Here is a 22,566-nt window from a genome sequence, read left to right on the forward strand (position 1 = left end):
GTTTATTTCATGAATTATTAAAAATGCATTATGAAAATGTTTCCGAAAAAGAGTCAATTTCCGCCGATGAGGACGCCAGAAAACGGGCACTCGAGAACCTTAGGCGCTCCACGCTTAAGTAATAAATAATAATCAATGCGCAATATAACAAAGAACAATAACAACACTAAACACAAAAACAACGAACACTAAGGAAAAGATTTACGAATTTAATTTTAAAGCAGCAAAAAACAGAGTTTTTTGACTTCAAATACAAAATGACATTGGAACAAGAAACATTCTTGGTGACAAAACTTAAGATGAATAATATCACTAAAAAGCGCCCGTACACTAGCGTTCTGCGGGGATCACTCAAACTACACTGTAAGACAGCACGGCTTCCTAGATTAATAAGAGTCGAAGCCTCTAATACGGCTAGTCGAGTTCCTTGAACTGTCTGTTCCTTCAAAAGCCAAAAGTATAGTAACGCCCTCTACCAAAAAACGAATATTTTTTTAATTAAATGAATGAAAAATCGTATTAATGTTTTTTTTTCTATCAATAATCTACTTTTTAAAGTAGTGTATGTAACATACAAATTACGATTCTTTTTAAAATGAGATTTGTACGCGGTTAAGCAGCCAAATACACAAATGTATAGTGGCGCCCTCTCAGGAACAGAAAAAATGCCTGCAACTGATGAACTCGACCAGCCGTATTAGAGGCTTCGACTCTTATTAATCTAGGAAGCCGTGTAAGACAGCAATACAGCAATTTGTTTTACTTTAACAATTACAATTAATGTTTAAAAATGACATTTATTATTTTAAAAATTATCCATTTTGACAAATTCATTTGTTCCAGGAAAATGGTGAAGAGGACTTGTCCCAAGACAACACTGACGATACAATGTGGATTGAAAATGTATCAGAAGCAACTGCCGGTCAGAGGGTTTCTACGATGACACCCCAAGGCCACCCACCAAATAAAAAACGTCTTCAAGAAACACAAGAGCAATCTTTTACCGACGAAGTACCGCGTACTGTTAAAGAGGAGTTTAACACACCCCGTGTTGCAGAAGATCGTTTTGATGTTTTTGGGAAACTCGTAGCAATGAAATTACGCAGTCTCCCAAAAGAAGAAATGCTGCTAGCGGAGAAGTACATCAGCGACACTTTGTTTCATGCGGAAATGGGCGATCTAAACGGTGTCGATAATGTTAGTGTGCAGTATGACAGCAATTGAATAAAGTTTTTTGTATACAACCAACAATTTTTTCTTATCTTCAGATAATCTCTTTGAAGTAGGTACTATCGGTAGACATTAAAAGCTGGGACATCCAAAATTTGCTCATTGTGTCTCAGACTTTTGAATTGTCACTCAAAATTAAAATTGTCATTAAAGAACTGAACTTTAACTTGATGTTTTTGACAATATGTCATAATTTTCATAACCTTATTTGTAAAAAGCCAAATTTACACAATGTATATTTTTGAATTTTGACTTTATACAAATTTGATGTTTGTCCCAGTTTTTTATGTCCACCGATAGTACTTTGTAAAGAGCCTCAGTATTCAGGCAGAATCCGGAAGGCCGGGCCTGCGCAGTTTTTCCTCTGAGGATTTCCGGAGCGTATACAGGCTTTAAAATATTTTAATGCTACTTTCGTGGTCACAAAGCTTTGATAAATAAGCTTATTTACACAGAGGAGCTTCATTTATTTCAAAAAAGAATAATCTAACGCAACTACGATATAAAACACCTCCATCAAATGTTGTCTCTGTGCAGTGAGTATTAAATTCCATAGACAAGCCTTTGACTCCAGACTGATTAAAATTGCGAAATAATTTGTGTTCGTTGTAAATAAAATACATTATCGTGTAACTACTTTTTATTTACTATCTATAACATACATTCACAACTGCTTCACTTAACATTCTTAAAACATCAACACATTTTACAAATAAAAAAATATAATCACAATATTTTAAAACAAAGCTATTGACTTTTGGCGCTTTGCAGAGTGGGATACATTTCAGATAAAATAAGATCCAAGAGATTATACGCCAACTGTTTATTATAATGCGGATGCTGCAGAATCTCCAGCAACACCTTCAACCCTTCGCCAACATTCCCCCCAAGAATTTTTTCCACGTACGAAGGCACCACATTCTCCAGTTCCGCGAACGCCCTGACCTTCCTGTGCCTCAATTCCTCTTTGGTGTGCGGAATGTGGGGGTTAAAAATAACATCTGACACGACAAACCTTGTACAACACGCCAACCAAATCATTTGAAAATTTACCTTCCAACAGCTGCACCAAATAAGCGAGATTTGTCGACGACAAGTTGCTCTTCAGTTTCCTTTCGATAAACACGCTGGAAAAAGCTTCCACCGCATCTTGCGCTACGCTGCAAATGGCGGCGTAAAATCTGAGTAGGCACTGGGGAAACTTGAAGACGTACTTCACTGCAACGGGCAATTAGTTTTTGATTGGTGAACAACTGTGTGACTTACGCAAGTAAAAAATGCATTGGATCATTCCGATCGGGTTGAACGAGCTGCTACAAGAGTCTCTCAGATCTTTCAAGGCTGTGCCGAAGTTGTCGTTGAAGATGTGGTTGCGGAATGTTTTGGGGAAAGGGGTTGTTCGATCGTCTGTTGTCGTTTTCACGCTGGCTTCGTCGCCGATCTCGGCCCACTCGAATCTTCTAAATTAATTAAAAATTAAGAAAACGGTGAAAAGAAATCGTTGGGAAAATAGCAACCCTGATTTGTTCTTTCCCGTTGAGAGCAGAAACGTCCCCATGAAGGAGTCTAAATGTTGCCCCTTTTCCTTCCTAAGCTTGTGCGCAACAGATTGGTAAATATTTCCAAAATCTTGAGCGGTTTGCGCACTCGTCGCTATCAGCACGGTGAAATCTTCTTCAGCTGTCAAAAACGAAAACAACAAATCGCTGCCTCTTAACGACGGCTTCTGGAGAAGCTTCGTCAAAAATTCTTCATATTTATTCATCCGGACTTCTAGAGAACTTCCGGCTCTACACACAAGAAAAAAAAAAAAGACAATTTGAAAAACACAAAGAGGAATATTACTTTCTAGAGGGCAGCGAAGTGTCACTGATTTCACCATCGCCGTGAAACTCCACCAACTTCGCCTTCAAAGTGTAAAAGTCTTGATCCTTTCGCAAAACGATCCAGTGCCTCTTGCTGCAGTCGTCCACGACGTCCAGTCTTTGCACGTTTATGCAAAAACTCACCACTTTGTTGTTGGTCTGAGAAAATAAAAATTAATTACAAGGAGAGATTACAAGATGGCGCGGACCTGGTACGACAAAATGGAAATCCTCCAGGCGCTGAGATCTCGAAAAATGTTGCCGCACTCGGAAATGATGATATCTTCGACAGTTCCGTTCTCGATTGTTTGACTTTCGGGAGCGTGAATGGCGCCATCTATCGGTTGGGCGACTTTCAAGGCCCCTCGAATCTTACCGATGCCGCTGCTGATTTTGGACACAGTGCCTTGGGTGGGCACCTCGTAGTATTTGCGCCCGCTAGCGGAAAAAATATATTAGAGGAAGATTCAGATTGGTTGAAATGACACGAAAACCACTCACCGCGACTTGACTGGTGAGCCAAAGCTTACTAAAGATCTAGTAAAGTTTAGTACTCGTCGGGTGTCACTTGTCTTACTACTCACCTATTGGAGACAGCTTTGTTGTAAGTTGCCGTTATCTTGGCTCCACAGATGTGACTGTAAAACTGTCACACAATTAAAATACATCTCGAGGCCCCCTCCTCACTTCATCCTACCTCGTTGCTGTGAAAAAACGCCGGCAACCACAATTTTTCCAAATTTGTAAAGGTGTGTTCGTACGCTTGATACAGTGGTTTTGACGTTCGCAATTTGGCAACACTGTACACTCCATCTTTTATGAGCGCGTAATAATCGTCCACGATATCGTCGGAGCAGCCAACGAAGTTGATACAATCTTTGTTTAGATATTCCTTGTACAGGGTGAGCGCCTCAGAGTGCAATTCTTCAAGTTGTTTTTTTGACAGCTCTGGTGTGAGGAGCTTGTTGTTGAACTCGTCTAGAAACTCAAACGTCACTACACGATTCTCAGAAAGTCGCGTCAGGATTACCAACGTCCAGACAAAACTGTAACAGATGGACGTGTTCCTCCCTTTTCAAAAACTGCATGAATGCATACAACAACTCTGTGTTGCCTTTTATCGTGTTTAAATCAGTCGCGAATGACGAAATTTGATTGTTTGTGATGAAACTCTCCAAAAACTTTACTTTCTCTATCGGTGTTTTCTTTTTTTGCTGATTTTTTGATTTGTAAGTAATCGCGAGTATAACCAGAGAGTTGATTATATTAGGGTCAGCTAAGACGTCCATCAGTGGGAGCAGAACCCACCCTGCTACGATCTCTCGGATTAAAACAACATAATTTTTGCACTGAAGATACTTTGGTGGCAGTACATGCGGCATAAGAGATGAAGACAATTGCTGAAGATAGCTCAACTCATTTTTTCTGTTCACAGTAGCTACGTGCAGTCTGTTCCCTAAGTATTCAACAATCACGTCGTTCAGTCTAGACTTTCTTAATTTAACTATTTGTTGCATGTATAGATAATCGTCGACGTGTTTCACGACACATGGTAGTAGTTTTCTTGAGATTATGTTGGCATGATCTAGGTTGGTAAAAGTGTTGATGAATGCTGCACTGGCATGTTGCAAGCAATAGCGCAATTCATTGAGAAAATCCACATCTGATGTGAATTGTCCATACCAGGAGTTTATAAAATTTTCGAGTATTTTATTGTAAAACTACAAATTCCACAATGGTGATAGTTAAGAGTCAGAGCTCTACTTACATTTTCAATGACAGCATTAAGTTCTTTGGCAATGTACAAATCCCTCCCCGGATTGATTACTTTAGTCTGTTGATGCCTTTTACACGACAGATCGTCGCAAATGCTGCATGACTGTTTCAACTTTTTTTTTGATGAGTTGGTTCCGTAACAGAAGCTGACCAGACCAAGCAGGTACACAGAGGCTATATTTTGATACTTCAAAAGACACCAACACACGACACACCCCGAAATGTAGCCCCCATAAATGACTAGTCCCGCTAACGAGCTGAAATTGAGCGTAAAACATCAAAACGAACAGATGTCTGTAACTAACCTATAAAATAGAGCCAAGCCGAGTGAGAAGACTGTGACGGTTATGGCTGAAACGCGGCTGTATTTGTCGTTGGCGATTAACGTTATTATGTGAATTAGGTCTTTGTGGACCATTTTTTTTAGGATTTCATGATTTTGTAAAAGACATAACCACTAACGTCAAAGTGACAGGTCAACACAGGAATGTAAACACTGCACATGTCACTCGCTACAAAGTATTGTGAATGTTGTTGTTATTTTGAGATAACAGACTTCAACGGTACATTTTAAATGTTGATAACAATGTTAATTAATGTGAAATATTGTAATTACAGAGGGTCAATAGGAAAGGAATAGGAAGGAGGTCATCTAGGTTGGCAACAGTGTCGCAGAATTCAGTGGCTTCACAGATTGAGAGAGACGAGAACTTTTTTTTAAGAAAAGAAAGGCCAAGTTTATGCAATCAGTAGTTACATATGTGTTAAAAAATGAGCATTTTATTTGGAATACTTAAAATTGGAGAAATTAAACCAAGCAAAAGTATTTTACTACATAATTGACGAACGTTCCATGTGGGAAATAGAGCAGAACTATCACATCACAGAACACTATCACATTCGTCTTTATCTATGATCACATTAAACTACAAAAATGCGTTCATCAGATATTCTCTCACAAATTAATCCTAATATTGATAAAAATTTTCTTAGAAATCTATTAAACCACGGGTGCTTTAATAGATAGCCATAAACGACTCCAACTTGAATACAATAATAGATCTATTTGAAACGCATATTCGAAAAAAAAATTACTACATAATGTTGACTCAAGTTACAAAAACCACTTGTCATTTGCAATAGCGTTTTTTAAATATTTTTGAACCAAATAAAGGCACAAAGGGACAAAAAAATCATAGTTTGGATTGAATATTTTCCATATAAGTACAGTTTTAAAGTAATTTTAAAAGACTAATGCCATAAAAGTGCTGTTGCAAAGGCAAAGTGGTTTTTTGCAACTTGAGTCAACTATAACTTGACCCGGAACCAACTGGAGCCGACCCGGAACCCATACGGAGTCGACCCCGAACTAATCCTGTGTCGCCCCGGAGCCGACCCGGAAACCACCCGACTCGGAGGACCCGGAAACCACCCGGAGTCTACCCGGAATTCACCCGGAGCCGATCCGGAACCCACACGGAGTCGACCTGGAACCAATTCGGTGTCGACCCGGAGCCCACCCGGAGCCCACTCGGAGCCGACCCGGAGCCCACACGGAATCTACCAAAAAGACGCTTGTCAAGAACACGGATTGCAAGGATTTTACTTTTTTATTTTATTTATGAAGTGAACTATTGGATATTTTCAAAGATTTGTTAATAGAAAAATCAACGACGAAAAGAAGCGCAGAATAAAAGTTCGCTATCGACTTCAAAGGCTGAGTAGCTTGTAAAGTTTTTAGCAATAAACGGAAAAGTGCATTTCTGATTTCTCGTTGAACTCAAAGGAAAATTGCATTTTGGAAGTTCAGATTCGCCACTAAACGTCGACACTTTATCCGAACACTCGACAGTTTCTATTCGAGTTTAATTAAGTACTCATCGTTAACGCCAGGATGTGGCTTTTATCAGTTCTAATTATTTTTAACTATTAACGAGTGCAGCGTCAACACCTTTCGTAATGTTCAAACGAGAGATAATGAGTAATGAGGGGCGCATCAGTTCCTACTTAGAAACAAAAATCTGTGTCTCACACAACAAACAAAAGATAGAAGAATCGATAAAATATGTCTCTCGGATAGTTTCAGTCAGTTTAATTTCCTTTTTCGGTACGAATTAATTATTCCGTCATGTCAAAGTACCTGACTTTGGTGGCGGTCGGCGACGACAACAGCAATAAAACCGAACTACTGCTCAAATACACGGGCAACCATTGTGCACGCTACAACAAATTCGTCGTACCGAGGTATGCGCATAATTGACATTTCGCACAAAGAACCCATACAAAACTTTCATATTCGATTACGGCTGGAAATTTTGTTCCAAACTAATTTTAATTAATTGAGAGTTTGACGTTTTTGTTTGGACGTGAATGTCGCCTACACTGTTGTGACGCACCGGTTGCTAATAATAATCTACAAATTGCAGATTTAAAAATAATGTACAAAGCATTGTTGTCGACCACGTTTGTTGGACTGTCTGCTTTGTCGATGCGGAGTCTGACGACCACTACAGCGTCCTACGACGAGCAGCCTACGAGAAAGTGAGAACGAAAAGAAAAATATTTTGTTTCAGGACTTGTTCGAGGGAGGTGTTTGGGAGGGTTTGGAGGATTGATAAAATGGAAAAAAGATATCGATAAAACTTTTGGGAGTAGATTATTATTATTGTAACAAAATTTGGGAGACAATTTGAAATTTAATTTTTAAATGAAATGTCATTGCTCATGAATAATTATTGAATACCAACCCAATGCCATTAAAATAAAAGTCACTAGATAATTGTTTTAAATATTTTTAACTAAAAAAAAAATGAAGGCGAAATAGAAAAAAATAGCATCTTACACTCGTTTTACAAGACATGCAAGACATGTTTTCCAACTCGTTATACAATAAACTGTCTTGTCCAACTCGTACATATAGTCTATTTTTTAATTAAAGAACCACGACCTGTTGATTTAGGTTTGTAAATATAAAATTTTACCAAATTTAGGGAATTTAATGATATCTATTGGCTATACCAGCCAACGTCTGTCATTTTTAATGTCCTTGAAAGTACGCAAACTCGCAGCTAAAATTTGAACGTGTTATTAAAAATGCCTCGCAAAGTAAGACATTTATTAAACTATCAAATTAGTTGTTATTATTTGTTATTAACTTTATTAACATGCTGCGCTACTAATATCTCTAATAACCTCAATTTTTATATGATGAGATTTTTCACCCTATGTCAAAAGTGTTCAATGTTGTCAGCTGTATTTTGGGTGTAAATTGCGGTGTTGTGGTTCTTTGATTAAAAAATGGACTATATAACAATATAAAGTCGGTACAGGTTGCAAAGAAGCAGGGGAAAAAAATTATGTTGGTAACATTTCTGGTAATTTACAACATTTATAGTTGGCGACGTTGGCGTTTCTTTCTTTCATGAGATTGGAAATCCCTGTCAAATTGATATAACGTTTACAAGGAGAACGTTTAATACACATAACCTAAAAGTCAGCAATTTGACAGTGCGTTTGACAGTTAAAAAAATGTAACTAGAATCCTGACGCACACCAAACAAGTAACTGTTGCAGTCGTTGCAAACATCGTTACATTAGGCAAATTTCTCAATGTCGGTTGCAAGATGCTTCTTTGCAACCTGTACCGACTTTAGGTACTAGAGATATTTTCATATTTGATGGCGGAAACAAAAGACTGAGAAATGTCACAAATTTGTATTGTCAGTGTCAAATTTCTCAAAGACGTTCGTGATTTCGACAGAAATGCATTAAACTGGCAATAAGAAAGTTATTCGTCGTCGAACTAGAGACAAAATTTGTAATACGTTTGATTATATGAGAATAACTTTTCCTTTTGAACCACTGACAAAAATTGGTTCCCTTAGAATTTATTTTTTCAATCAATTCAGCGAAAGTTTAAATTTACCTCGATATTCCTTTTTACGGCGTTTATGACAAATTTGACACTGACAATACATTTTTGTGACATTTCTCAGTCTTTTGTTTCCGCCACCAAATATGAAAATACCTCTATTTATAATCTGTTTCAAAATCAAAAATCCACCAACAGTGCATTCTACCTCGAAAATACAACCGACAACGTCGCCGAATTTTGTTTTTAGTGTGTCTGCAAGTGTCAGAAAAAAGTGGGGTTATGAAAGAAAACTGTTGGACAGTCGTTTTGGTCGTAGTTCATCGTGTTTTTTATTCTCATTTTATTATTTCACTCAAAAAGTATGATACGGTAGCTAAAACCTTTTTGTACATAATAATTATTTTGTGTTTCTTAAATAAACTCAACAGTTTAATGCCAAATTTTGGCGGGAGGTTGAGGCAACCCAAAAAAATTAAACTTTTCCTGGGGATTTCTTTTTTTCCTCCAACATAATTCAACAGGTGGTGGATTTTTGATTTTGAAACAGATTATACATACCGAGTGACTATAAATGATTGAAAATTATTTTGTTATGTTGGTAACACATTTGAAATCTTTAGTTGGCAACATCGTTGGCATGGCACACGTAATTTTTTAAATTGAAACAAACGTCAAAAAAATCTAAATCGACAATGTACTTCGTGACTTAACCTAACCTAAATAGAAATGACTGACAGATAATGCACGACAAGACTTGCACTACCAACTGCATCAGTGTTGCCAATCCACTATTTTCTTTCAATCATTTATAGTCACTCGGTAGTACTATTTATCTACTATATAGTACTATTTTGACAGCCCAGACTTTTTTTGAATTAGGGAACAAATGGAAACTACACATTCTTTTTCACTTCTTTTCCAAGCGTCTGGTTATTGTGAAAAGAGCTGTACCCGCGTGCAATTTTATGTGAAACATTTCAGGCCGACTGCATCTTGCTCTGCTACTCTGTTAAATCTCGTTCCTCCTTCAAGAGTGTTTACAAGAAATGGTGCATCGAAGTGAGGAAGCATGCACCTCTCGTTCCCATTATACTAATCGGTAAGTGGCAAGTTCACGAATTCGTGTTTACGGTAAATTTAATTTCATTGCAGCTACCGACACCGAAGCTCGCAGCGCCGCCGCCGCCGCCGCCACTGTCTCCACCGAACAAGGCGAAAATTTGAAATTACTTATCGGAGCTTACGCCTTTATAGAGTGTTCAGTCGAACATTTCCTCGGCATAGACGATATATTTATAGAAGCCGTGCGGAGCACTTATCAACGAACGAAGTTTTAATAAAAACAGTTTCTTTGAATGTCTTCAAAGCACACTCTGTTGCAAAAGATTTCAATAAATAGCATTCCCTCGGAAGACGTTTCTAATTAGTTCTTAGGAACGTCGTATTAAAATTGCACCGTCCCGACGACGTCAACGCTTCAATAGTCTTTCCAACGAAAGAATCCTAGGTAATGGATATTATCCGTGTGGAGTGCATACATTTTATTTTGCATCTCTGATGCGCCCCTCCAACTACTCCCGGTAGATTCTCGGCTGGAGTCATCCGTCACGCTGCATCGATAGAATTATTGAATGGAACATTAACCGTAACGCAAGATGATTAAAATACAAATATTTGTTTCTGCTTGTGGGGTTTCTCGAGTTGGGCAAGGTTTCACGTCCGGATGAGACCGAAACCAGGTTTCCCACTGAAAATGTCAGTTTCACGGCGTCCGTCGCCTTAATAAACGTTTCACCTCTTTGTTGGAGTTAAATTGAATTTTCTCTACCCATAAACCGATGGTGTTAAAAATGGAGTGGAGTCGCGTGCGGAAACCTGCCGGGGTCGGCGATTTATTCGGTTTTTTGACAGATCGGGGCTTAATGAATCCTACGCGAGTCTGAACGGCGAGATCAAGTGGGAAATTAATTTTTCTTAAATTAGATTGCTCTTGTTTGACGTAAGTACGAGATGGAATTTAATGGCAGGTAATTGATGCGCTTTTCACAAAGGATCAAAATCTGTCGTCAAAAGAGATTAAGAGTATCTACCAAGAACAGAATTTCAATAAGTCGGAGTGTGGGGGAGGAAGCGATCCACTCTGGCATGTATTACTACAGTTTAAGAATCGTTAAAAGACAAACTAATTGGAAAATGACGTCCCCACGCTCCACCTATCGATTTAGTATTTAACTCATTTAACAGTTGAAACTGTGGCCGTTCGTCTTCGTTGTGTTTCAGTTGCCAATCGCTGTTTATTCATCTCTGAATCGATTAAACGAGTTTAAATTAGCTGGGGGAGCATTTGTGACAAGCTTTACACTGCCGAATCAACTAAACTACAAATATTAAGAGATACCGTGGAAAATAATACTCTTCAGGAAATTCGCCAATAATACTCTTTGACATTTGCAAACCGCAAGCAAATTACCAAAGTCAACACGAACTAGTTAATTTCGTTTAAATATTTTGTAGGGGAATAAAAACGGAACTAGTTAGTGTCGGGTCTGCCCCCGCGGTTGCAGAAGTTGCCAGCCTCTTGGGTGCACTAAAACAATATAAATGTCCACCACTAATTGATTTTATTGTTGTTCTATGTTGTACAAGTTCTTATAAATGGCCATCTAAAATGAATGTGATTATTTGGTTGCCTACTAATAAGGGGCTCTTAGATAATACAATTTGAAACAGAAGAATTGTCAGAAGTGACAAACCAAAGCACCCTGCAACAAATTTGCTTTATCTTATTAAACTTCAATCGAAAACGTTGACTGTCATCTACCACTTGATTACTCTTCTACGGTTATTTTCAAAGATGTTTAATAACATTGTTTGATTCGTGTTACAGCAGAATGAGTAATTTTTTCTTTCAGCTCTTCACTCTTCCGAATCATTAAATTGCAATTTATTCTTGCAAGCTGACACTAAATAACTAATAATCGGTTCACATTTAAAAAATTAAAAAAAAATATTTTTTTTGAGTTTTTTTGTTTTTTGTGAATTTCTCTTAAACGAAAAAAGCGAGGTAAAATTTTTTCGGCTCAAAGAAGCGCATTGAAAAGAGGAATCTAGCGGTGTAGAATTTATTGTCATATTATCTTTAATAAAGGAGCTATGGCCGTTTAAATGTTTTTTCGAGGTGCAAATTCGATAGAAGGTAGGGTTTTTTCGAAAAAAATTTATGTCGCCGATTCGAACGAAATTGCGGTGAGTTATTGTATAGGATGAGTTGAATTCAGGCATAAGGAAAGTTCCGGTCATAGACCCGATTTGTTGGTGTGGGAGCCAAAAATATAAATTTTTTTGAGTTTTTTGTTTTTTTGTGAATTTCTCTTAAACGAAAAATGCGAGGTAAAGTTTTTTCGGCTCAAAAGAAGCGTATTGAAAAGAGGAATCCAGCGGTGTAGAATTCATTGTCATATTATGTTTAATATGGCCGTTTAAATGTTTTTTCGAGGTGCAAATTCGATAGAAGGTAGGGTTTTTTCGAAAACAATTTATGTCGCCGATTCGAACGAAATTGCGGTGAGTTATTGTATACGATGAGTTGAATTCAGGCTTAGAGAAAGTTCCGGTCATGGACCCGATTTGTTGGTGTGGGAGCCAAAAAAATATTTTTTTTTGAGTTTTTTTGTTTTTTGTGAATTTCTCTTAAACGAAAAAAGCGAGGTAAAGTTTTTTCGGCTCAAAAGAAGCGTATTGAAAAGAGGAATCCAGCGGTGTAGAATTCATTGCCATATTATGTTCAATAAGGGAGCTATGGCCGTTTAAATGTTTTTTCGAGGTGCAAATTCTATAGAAGGTAGGGGGTACATGGTTTCTTCGAAAAAATATTATGTCGCCGATTCGAACGAAATTGCGGTGAGTTATTGCATAGGATGAGTTGAATTCAGGCATAGGGAAAGTTCCGGTCATGGATCCGATTTGTTGGTGTGGGAGCCAAAAATATGAGTTTTTTTGAGTTTTTTTTTTTGTGAATTTCTCTTAAACGAAAAAAGCGAGGTAAAATTTTTTCGGCTCAAAAGAAGCGTATTGAAAAGAGGAATCCAGCGGTGTAGAATTCATTGTCATATTATGTTCAATAAGGGAGCTATGGCCGTTTAAATGTTTTTTCGAGGTGCAAATTCGATAGGTTTTTTCAAAAAAAATGTATGTCGCCGATTCGAACGAAATTGCGGTGAGTTATTGCATAGGATGAGTTGAATTCAGGCATAGGGAAAGTTCCGGTCATGGACCCGATTTGTTGGTGTGGGAGCCAAAAATATAAATTTTTTTGAGTTTTTTGGTTTTTTGTGAATTTCTCTTAAACGAAAAAAGCGAGGTAAAGTTTTTTCGGCTCAAAAGAAGCGTATTGAAAAGAGGAATCCAGCGGTGTAGAATTCATTGTCATATTATGTTCAATAAGGGAGCTATGGCCGTTTAAATGTTTTTTCGAGGTGCAAATTCGATAGGTTTTTTCGAAAAAAATGTATGTCGCCGATTCGAACGAAATTGCGGTGAGTTATTGCATAGGATGAGTTGAATTCAGGCATAGGGAAAGTTCCGGTCATGGACCCGATTTGTTGGTGTGGGAGCCAAAAATATAAATTTTTTTGAGTTTTTTGGTTTTTTGTGAATTTCTCTTAAACGAAAAAAGCGAGGTAAAGTTTTTTCGGCTCAAAAGAAGCGTATTGAAAAGAGGAATCCAGCGGTGTAGAATTCATTGTCATATTATGTTCAATAAGGGAGCTATGGCCGTTTAAATGTTTTTTCGAGGTGCAAATTCGATAGGTTTTTTCGAAAAAAATGTATGTCGCCGATTCGAACGAAATTGCGGTGAGTTATTGCATAGGATGAGCTGAATTCAGGCATAGGGAAAGTTCCGGTCATGGATCCGATTTGTTGGTGTGGGAGCCAAAATATAAATTTTTTTGAGTTTTTTGGTTTTTTGTGAATTTCTCTTAAACGAAAAAAGCGAGGTAAAGTTTTTTCGGCTCAAAAGAAGCGTATTGAAAAGAGGAATCCAGCGGTGTAGAATTCATTGTCATATTATGTTTAATAAGGGAGCTATGGCCGTTTAAATGTTTTTTCGAGGTGCAAATTCGATAGAAGGTTTTTTCGAAAAAATTTTATGTCGCCGATTCGAACGAAATTGCGGTGAGTTATTGCATACGATGAGTTGAATTCAGGCATAGGGAAAGTTCCGGTCATGGAGACGATTTGTTGCTGTGGGAGCCAAAAATATGAGTTTTTTTGATTCAACTATACTCATATACTCCATTTTTTATCTTGGTGAGTGCTTTTGGGGACAAATCTATTAAAAACGTTAATTTTTACAACAATTCCTGATCGGAACATGTATATAAAATATAAATAACATTTCTTGAATGTCCCTACGGCCCCTAAGGTCAAAGTTACGTGTTGCCAACCATATAGACCAAAAAGTACCAGAAGACAAACTGTGCCAATCTTATTTTTTTTCAAGTGGACGTACCTATAGAAACGAATACGTAAATGCGAGTCAACTACAATTTTAGAAACATTTATCCAATAAATCTGTAGAAATAAAACATTCTTGATAGTTTTAATTGAGTTGAAATATTCTTAGTCTCTATTTGTTTCGTCCTTGTTTCTTATTTAGGTATCTTTATTTTATACTTTTTTTGTTTTATTGACCAATATGGCAATAACAAAGAAAGAGATAAACATTTGGTACATTGGTGGATTCCAGTCCAATGGAAATTTACCAGATTTTTCAAAGCCTCCCCCAGCCTTGAAAATGTATGTACGCGTGTACATCTATGTCATTCGCATGATCACTACATTATATTCAGAGGCCGTGGCAGTTCAACCCTTGTAATCTGCACCGCACATTATAATCTGACATTGAAGAATGGGAAGTTTAAACAAGATGCATGGAAGTGCATTTCAAATGGGTGTTAGTGAGATATTAACCTCGGGATCGATGTCTCTGTGACTGACACGATTCCCAAACTGCGGTGAATCACCCGAGATACCGAGAGACGATGAATTTTAGCTTACTGGAAACAGGGACTGGCTGGGGTTTTTGTTGCATGTTTTTAATTCGAGCCAAAACGGCGTAATTTGTTCTAGAAAGAGCGTAAAAAATTCATGCGTTTCAACAATATGTTGCCGCTGAAATTTTGTCTGTCGCATTCGAAAGAAAATATATTAAATTTTGTGTGTGCTCGGGGCGAAAGTGGATTTAGAATAGAATTTTTATGATATAACTTGACACAATAGCGCATGGGACCCTGGGGCAGGTTTGTAGTTCTTTTTAGGACGCTAACAATTAAAGCAATTTTCAAAGCCGCAAGACATGGGATTTAAAAGTCTACGTGATGCTTCTGCTAAAAGGGCAGATTTCTTCGGATGGAAATGTAATTAACGATTAACGAATTTGTTCAAGGTGCATCAGATGCTTTTGATTTGGTGTGAAAAAATATATATATATGAAAAACAAAATGTTTCTTTAATGAAAAAATTGTTAGAAGGTTAATTAACTGTCAGCAACAATACACCAATTTGTACTTGGCTCGAGTTGGCAGTTAGTTAAAATTTAACTAAATATAATTAAACATAGTAAGGACCAGGAGCTTTCGGTCTATTTTTAAATTAAATAACCACTTAAAGTGTCGTTTTCTTCTAAATCGTTTTTTTGAATGTAAGGAATGGTTTGCGATTTTTTTCACTCTGATATAGATTCATAACATTTTCAAAATAAACCTTTTATTAATTAAACAAATACAAGGTGATTTACGAGGAATAATGAGCCCGACGGAATAGAAAATGCAACCCGCAATTCATCAGGAGAAAAATCCGGACATTTACCGCTTCGATGTCCGGCTTTTTGTTGCAATGTATTGTGGGTTGCATTTTCTATTCCGTCGGGCTCATTATTCCTCGTAAATCACCCTGTATAGCAAATTAAAAAAAATCCTGGACTGTCAAAATGAAACTTTAAATAAAATGGTTATTTGGACTGTACTTCGTTATAACATTTGTTCTTTAGATTGTACTTATGTCAAATCCCGTATCAAAATAAATTTAGGTTATGTTTTGATTTTAAACACTGGAAGCGAAATGAGGAAACTAAGAAATAGAGTAATTTAATAAAGTCTGCAAAGGAAACGTCCCAATAAAACATAATAATTTGTTATGGCCCTCTTGTCTCTTACGTTAATTTTAGAATTGCTGTTGGATGATTTTATCATGGCGCACATAGTGTTTTGGCAAAATATTGTCCCTTTCAAATTTTTTTCCATAATAAAATAACTGTAAAAGCGTTGCAAAAATTCCTACAATAGTTCTAAAATAACACGACATCCAACCACTACACAGATAAGTTTTTAACGACTTCAATTTATTTACAAGAACTCATAGTAAAGCGTGTCTCGAGGGTATTTATTAAATTCCAGCTTCTGCAAAACTAAAAACAATTTAGTCGTATTTGTGAAAAGATTTTGCATTAGCTTCTCCCACTTCCGTTTATTTATTTGCCCCAGTCCAGTACATAAAATTTAAGCTGCTGAGATAAATATTTCTTGCGTAGCACCACAACCCCATTTTATGAGCCACAATGTTTCTGGGTCACTCCGCAACTGTGATTCTTAAACTTTAACAATTTTTGTCCGACTTGTTGCGGAAAAGTGCACTCTAATTGCGCCCTGATGACTCTTTCTCCAGTTTTACTTGGACTGAAAACTTCGCCAAAGCACAAATTACAAAGAGAGTTAACTGAGAAGTTTACCAGAGCAGTTTGAAGTGTGGAAATGGCACCGTCTCGAAAGCTGATCGATTAATTTCGGTATTGAAAGCGCCCAGATCGATATGGAAATGAAAAAGAAAATTAATTTCCGCAAGTTGGTCTAACACTCTTTAGTAGCGCGAACGATGGAGAGCCAGATGATAAATTATGTTCGTTGTTTGTTTGAGTAAGCCGTACGGATTTTAAATCTTTTTTGCGGAGTGAATAATTTGTAGATTTTTACAAGCCCGAGCGGAACAGATTGGAAATTTAAATCGCGCTTGAACTTCTGTGAAACGCACTTTAATGAAACTCTTTGTATTGATGGATGCATCATTAGGTGAATGTTAAAAACACCTTCGCTCGTTTTCTATTGGCTTGTTTTTTATTAGGCCCAAGAGGGCTCCGTCAGCACTCTCCCCGAAGAGTTAATTAAAGAAATTTGAATATTTTAGCGTAACAAAGCAAATATAATTCGGAGGAGGTAAAGTTGAGGTTCTCACTCGTCGGGCCATATTGCGTCTAAAATAAAAATGTTTGTTGTAAGGGCGCGAGTCGTTTCCATGTCCTATTAATTGACAGCAAAGTAATTTGCTTTCATTAAAATTTAATTCTAAATGAAGTTAGTAATTGCTTTGTTTGGTAAACGCTCTCTAGTGAGATTAATCAAGAAACCAAGGTAACAAATTACTTGCAAGAATTTAGGCCGGTGTGTAATAATTAGACCGGCTTTTTGCAACTCATCGTCGTCGATTTTGTACATTCAGGATCGGCCATGATTGGTCCATGGGGAAAAATCTAAATTTTAAATGATCCACCACCGACGAGGGTGGCTTCCTTACGCCAAGTTTATCCAAACAACAGCCCGTTTGCAGTTTGCTTGTTAATCTGGGCGTTAGGTGAATTTGACTTGGCCCTTCAAGTTTTGACAGCTTAATGAAATAATTATTCCGCCGTCGAGGTATTCACCACGTGACTACTTTGCCACAAGGTCGAGGTGTACGAGTATAATGAGATTTGTTGCTGTCAAAGAGTATAGATTTTCAGATAGTTCGCTTAATCCACAAGATTTAATCCGGCATTGTTTCTGTTTCACACGATGTGTACATTTTTTAATGAGTATCGCAGTTACGTTGCAATTTTCTGAAATCCGCTTAAAGTTCGCGTTCATTAAATTTGTAAATGACACAGTATGAGGTTTTTAATGCTTTTAATAATGTCCGTTACGAAACAAAGAGTTTCAGTTTATTTTAATTGAAATGTTCGAAATGTTACAAACGCCAACTTTGTTACGAACAAAAGAAAAAATCTGCGTCCACCAGTACAGCCAACGACACTTCTTTCTGCAATTTTACCAATTTGTTCCTCGTAAAAATGGTCTTGGATTGATAATATTTAATAATGATTCGAATCAATACCTTCGCAGCTTAAAAATAAAGGAAATAAGGAATATTCGTCATTTTATCGGTGTGTTTTGACATTTTCTTCCAAACATAACCTCACTTTCATCGTTATTTTAATGCAAAATAAAACCTGTAAAGTGTTGCTCTAAGAAAACCAGGAAACTGGCTTCTAACAGTTTTGAAACGAAAATTTCGCAAGAAATAATCACTTTTATACCTACGTTTGATAAATTTTTCCTTGCGCAATTAATTCACGTTTTCACGACCCCCTTCTATGTACACCTATCTCTATTGTCAAACACGGAAATGTCATCAGAAAGACCAACGTTTTTATTGCCAACATATGAACTTCACAACCTTTTAGTCACTTGGGATTATCCTCTAGTTTTTAAAATCCTTTGTTAAAAATACTTTTGCGATGGTTGAAATAAAAGAATTAACTTATCGCAAAAGTTACCACGCGTTCCTTTAGCAATTTTTCAGACTTGGTTGCAGAGATAAATAATAAAAAATATTACACCGCTGCTTATCGCCCAGTATACACCCCCAATGTTTTTTATTTCGGGATAATCTCTTAAGAGGTGGCGGCATTCTAAAAGTTACACAGCTTTATAATGGGGGTAACTCTCTTCTCGGACAAAAAGAATAATAAGACAGCGCTTTTTTCATAATAGACTGGCACCCGCTTCAGTGTACTTAAAAATTCCGTTTTATTACGGTTTCGGCGTTTCAAAAGCTCGCACTCTTCTGAAACAACAATTTCATAAGATATTCTTATTTGCGTAATTAAACTGTGAGCTTTTAAGACGAACAAAGCCGATCGACTTTTTTAACATTCCAGTTCTCAAAAGAAAAAAATCATGTTGGTATACTGGAATTAAATTTTTTTAAAAGCTCGGAGCTTTCGCTTAAATAATTAGTTCTTAATTAACGGGATTTGCGACTTTATAAATTAATTAAAGTAACTCGCAAATACAGCTGTTAATTTTAAACATTCTCTAAGCTCTATTGATGGAGTCTGGGCAAATCCAAGTTGTTAATTTTTGCCAATTTAGATTTATTCCAGCGTTACCGTTTTTTTATCGAACAAAATGCATCGCAAAGTATTCTCGATTTGCGTTAAATAAAGTTAAATAAATTAGTTATTCGGTGTTCACTGAATATTGTCGAACATTTTCAGTAATTAACTGGCTCTGAACGAGGCTGAGTTATTAATTTAAATGGAACATCATAATTAATGAGTTTCATAATGTAGCTTCCGAGCATTTTCTTGAGAGTCACGCGGTCCAATTGGCACGATTTTAGTATTTTTACCGTGAATTTGTCTCTCAGTTGTTTGCGCCATAACAGCCAGGATGTAAGATGAAGAAGTGTTGCTTTTACGCTTTACTCGGTCATTCGACCTGTTTCCGACCGGCATAAGTGAAACATCCGTGAAAATTTAGGCCACCCTCTGGGCAACATAAATAATTGCGGATGCAGGAAATTTGGCCACAAGCGGAAATTGATCGCGTAATTGAAACGAACCGTTTTTAACAAACCGAGTTTTCAGACTTGCTCAACAAAAATTCGTGCAATTAGGCTGAACAAGAAGTTTTTCGGTACTTTTGCTGATTATTATTGCTGGAAAAACGAAAATGTCAAAATGGCTGCACATCAAATGTTGCAAAAAAAATCTCTTTCTCTCTCTCTCTCTCTCTCTTTGTGAAAGTGGTCTGTTTGTTAACTAACTAATCGAAGTATTATTAACAGCCATAACTCATTTGAACTGATAGCAAGCTTAGTCAATGATTTAGTGTTTTTTCCCGCAACAAGCGTAATAAATTACTTTTAATGGAACTTCAGTTTCGAAAAAAGAGAAATGGCCGATAAGAAAATTTGTCATTGTTTAAAAATAAATTGCTTAATTAATTTACTCATTAATTAAAGTTCTATTTTCTTTTGCGTCTGTATGAAAGCTATTACGAAACTCTAATAGAAATTCGCGTTTTGAAACAAACTTAGTGCAATTTACTTTTTCAAGGTTGGTATTCCTGATTTTGGCACGACGAAAATGAAATGTCAAAATAAACGTCAAAACAAAACGAATTTTAATTTATGACATTTATGTTGTTTCCGTGCAATATAGGTACAATTGTTGTAAACATTAATCGTTACATTAGATATGTCTTGGGCAGTTAAAATTGTCTTCGCTAATGTTTAATTTGTTAATAACAATAGAATCTTCCAAACAATATATTTGTTGCCAACCACGACAAAATTTCCCAAATTTGAAAATTGTTAATTTTCACTTAAAAATGGCTTAAAAGGTACAAAGTAGAAAAAATAGTGTATTATATCTCGTTTATAAAGCATTTTGTAGCACTTATGTTATCCCAGAACTCTAACGTTTTATGATAGGCAATACTGATAACGAGGGGATTAGTATTTGACACCTCCTAGTGTCAGAGAGTCTACCTGGTACCGTCTGCCCTCTTCCTAAACCCAGACCCCCCAGTCTGAAAACCGACCCTATTTATTTACGTCCATTACCTACTTCTTTGTTAAGCTGTTTAACTTCATAACGATATTGCCCATCACAAAACGTTAGAGTTCTGGGATCACTATACTTCTTCATGGCACTCCTCGCAAGCTCGTCGCGCGCTAAACCCATGCATGCTACAAAATGCGTCTTATAAGACTCGTATCATAACATAATATACTATTGCCATCGACTGTAATGCTGTTATTGCATTATATGAAATGTATTTTCCGCCTCTTTTGGATTTGTAAATTTGACATTTCATTGTCTTGTCATTTAGCAGTTTTCAAAGTGTCAACTGCGGTGTTTTGAATTCGTTAACGTAGCAAAGAGTTTTTTTAAAGGTTACCCCGTACAGGGCATTAGTTGTAGTAAGAAGTAAATATTTTTTACATCTAGACATAAATACCCTGGTGCGTTAACAGCAATAAAAACGGTTTATTTCCTGGAATTGGATATATGTATTTATTTTAATGTCTTATTACTGAAATGGAACATTCAACTAGTGAGAGTTAATCGGCTTGTAAGAATGAATTCATTATGATATTACCCCGATGCGGTGTAATGTTCAGGAAACATCTTTGGTGGTTTACCCATATTAGACGTGTAATCAATAGATTTGTACGAATTGGAAGTGTAAATATAGGAGAATTAACAGGAAAGTCCCCAAACGGGATTATCATTAATAAGATTGTCTTTGAGATGAGAACACTATGTACATTTCAACATTTCTTATTGTGATACACATTTGTAAAGTTTTATCATTTTTCAATAAAATTTTAATGGATTGAATTATGTTACATATTTAAAAACCCCTCATTTTTAGGCAACCAAGTAATCACATCAATAGTATCGTTATACAAGGTGGAACAAAATTATTTTCATCTAGTTACCTTTGCATTACCCTTGTAAAAATACGAAGTGCTGTTCTAGAGAAAAAAGAAGGACTAACCTCAAAATATACAACATCAACATTCCTAATGTGATTTATGAAAAGGAGCGAACAAAAGCAAGTCACAGCAAGTGTTGAAAGTGGCCACCACGTTTGTTAATTTAATTTTGTAAATTGTAACAATTGTCAATTCGATTGTTGACTGAACAATATAGCTGGGTACTTCAAAAAGTAGAGCGGTACAGCAATATTTACATGTGCAAAAATTCCAAAGCTAACTAAATGAAAATCATTTTGTTCCACACAGTCCATTCAATAAACATGTGGACTGTCAAAATCAAAATTGCAGTTGTTAGGTTGGTCAAATCACTAGTTATTTTCATATTGCCCAGTTGTTTTCTATGATTTTTTAATTTTTTTCAAACTATTCATTTGTTTAAATTGACATTGTCAAATAAATTGCAAAATTATTTAAGTGTATTTTGTAAAAAGGTTCAAATGGAAAGTTCAAAACGAACTAGGGTGGTTCTATTGGCGCGAGAGAAGAGAGCCATAAGAAATTATTATGAGGAAAAAACAAAAAAGTGATAATAACGGAAAGAAATTACAAATTTGTGCCAAAGCCGCTCCAGAATTATTATTCGTTCTTGTGATTCACAAATCAAAATTTTGGAGAGATAAGTGTTAATCAAGTATTAAATAATTTTCTTCTGAATAAATGAAACAGGTTAGTTTATTTTGGATGATTTTGGTTGTTGTTTAATTTGTTACCTGTTTTCAGTTTGTCGCGTGTTTTTTTATAAACTTAGTGCTTATTCACAATGGACATAAGCTTGACATAATGCATAAGAAATTCATGATACATGCAGTGTATAATCTGTTTCAAAATCAAAAATCCACCAACACTGCATTTTACCTCGAAAATAGAACCGACAACGTCGCCAACTTTTGTTTTAGTGTGTCTGCAAGTGTCAGAAAAAAGTGGGGTTATGAAAGAAAACTGTTGGAAAGTTGTTTTGGTCGTAGTTCATCGTGTTTTTTTATCCTCATTTTATTATTTCACTCACAAGGTATGATATGGTAGCTACCACCTTTTTGTACATAATAATTATTTTGTGTTACGTAAATAAACTCAACAGTTCAATGTCAAATTATGGCGGGAGGGAGGGCCAAACCAAAAAAATGAAACTTATTCTAGGGATTTCTTTTTTTCTGCCAA

At 36.4% G+C, this 22,566-nt stretch overlaps 3 protein-coding genes across 11 annotated transcripts in view; 2 read left to right on the forward strand and 1 right to left on the reverse strand.

Annotated features, from left to right (window-relative positions):
• LOC138133353 (uncharacterized) overlaps window positions 1-22,566 on the forward strand; it is a 175,259-nt gene that overhangs the window by 2,379 nt on the left and 150,314 nt on the right. For 2 of the 7 annotated variants that reach the window (XM_069051223.1, XM_069051231.1), the window contains one exon: window positions 844-1,251. The exons of the other annotated variants lie outside the window; for them this stretch is intronic. In XM_069051223.1, coding sequence (XP_068907324.1) covers window positions 844-1,224 — 381 coding nt within the window. In that variant the 3' untranslated portion in view covers window positions 1,225-1,251. Of the gene's footprint in view, window positions 1-843; window positions 1,252-22,566 lie in introns of those variants that run through there. 7 annotated transcript variants of the gene reach the window in all.
• Window positions 1,853-5,769, reverse strand: LOC138133301 (sorting nexin-14-like). 3 transcript variants are annotated; one of them, XM_069051170.1, is made up of 12 exons: window positions 5,177-5,769; window positions 4,864-5,128; window positions 4,126-4,816; window positions 3,793-4,073; window positions 3,680-3,741; window positions 3,597-3,632; window positions 3,305-3,533; window positions 3,076-3,254; window positions 2,748-3,020; window positions 2,497-2,687; window positions 2,284-2,448; window positions 1,853-2,231 (listed from the first exon to the last, which is right to left on the reverse strand). In XM_069051170.1, the coding sequence occupies exons 1-12, from the start codon at window positions 5,287-5,289 to the stop codon at window positions 1,978-1,980; spliced, it is 2,739 nt and encodes a 912-aa protein (XP_068907271.1). In that variant the 5' UTR covers window positions 5,290-5,769; the 3' UTR covers window positions 1,853-1,977. The 3 variants fall into 3 exon arrangements, with proteins under 3 accessions (XP_068907271.1, XP_068907265.1, XP_068907281.1); XM_069051164.1 differs by having other exon boundaries at window positions 2,497-2,690; window positions 5,177-5,767; XM_069051180.1 differs by lacking the exon at window positions 3,597-3,632 and having other exon boundaries at window positions 2,497-2,690; window positions 5,177-5,766.
• LOC138133370 (uncharacterized) lies at window positions 6,841-10,157 on the forward strand. Its single transcript, XM_069051267.1, has 4 exons — window positions 6,841-7,115; window positions 7,298-7,412; window positions 9,727-9,844; window positions 9,898-10,157. The coding sequence occupies exons 1-4, from the start codon at window positions 7,000-7,002 to the stop codon at window positions 10,080-10,082; spliced, it is 534 nt and encodes a 177-aa protein (XP_068907368.1). The 5' UTR covers window positions 6,841-6,999; the 3' UTR covers window positions 10,083-10,157.

Source organism: Tenebrio molitor, chromosome 1 (assembly GCF_963966145.1).
Source record: "Tenebrio molitor chromosome 1, icTenMoli1.1, whole genome shotgun sequence".
NCBI classification, from domain to species: Eukaryota; Metazoa; Arthropoda; class Insecta; order Coleoptera; family Tenebrionidae; genus Tenebrio; species Tenebrio molitor.

Excerpts from the sequence above, each read along its gene's own strand:
- LOC138133301 (XM_069051164.1), bottom strand. The coding sequence starts at position 5,289 with ATGGTCCACAAAGACCTAATTCACATAATAACGTTAATCGCCAACGAC. Across the intron at positions 3,633-3,679 it reads AACAAAGCTGTCTCCAATAG|ATCTTTAGTAAGCTTTGGCT; the intron begins GTGAGTAGTAAG and ends AAACTTTACTAG. Across the intron at positions 2,232-2,283 it reads TTTGGTGCAGCTGTTGGAAG|ATGTTATTTTTAACCCCCAC; the intron begins GTAAATTTTCAA and ends TTGTCGTGTCAG.
- LOC138133370 (XM_069051267.1), top strand. The coding sequence starts at position 7,000 with ATGTCAAAGTACCTGACTTTGGTGGCGGTCGGCGACGACAACAGCAAT. Across the intron at positions 7,116-7,297 it reads AACAAATTCGTCGTACCGAG|ATTTAAAAATAATGTACAAA; the intron begins GTATGCGCATAA and ends TACAAATTGCAG. Across the intron at positions 7,413-9,726 it reads GACGAGCAGCCTACGAGAAA|GCCGACTGCATCTTGCTCTG; the intron begins GTGAGAACGAAA and ends GAAACATTTCAG.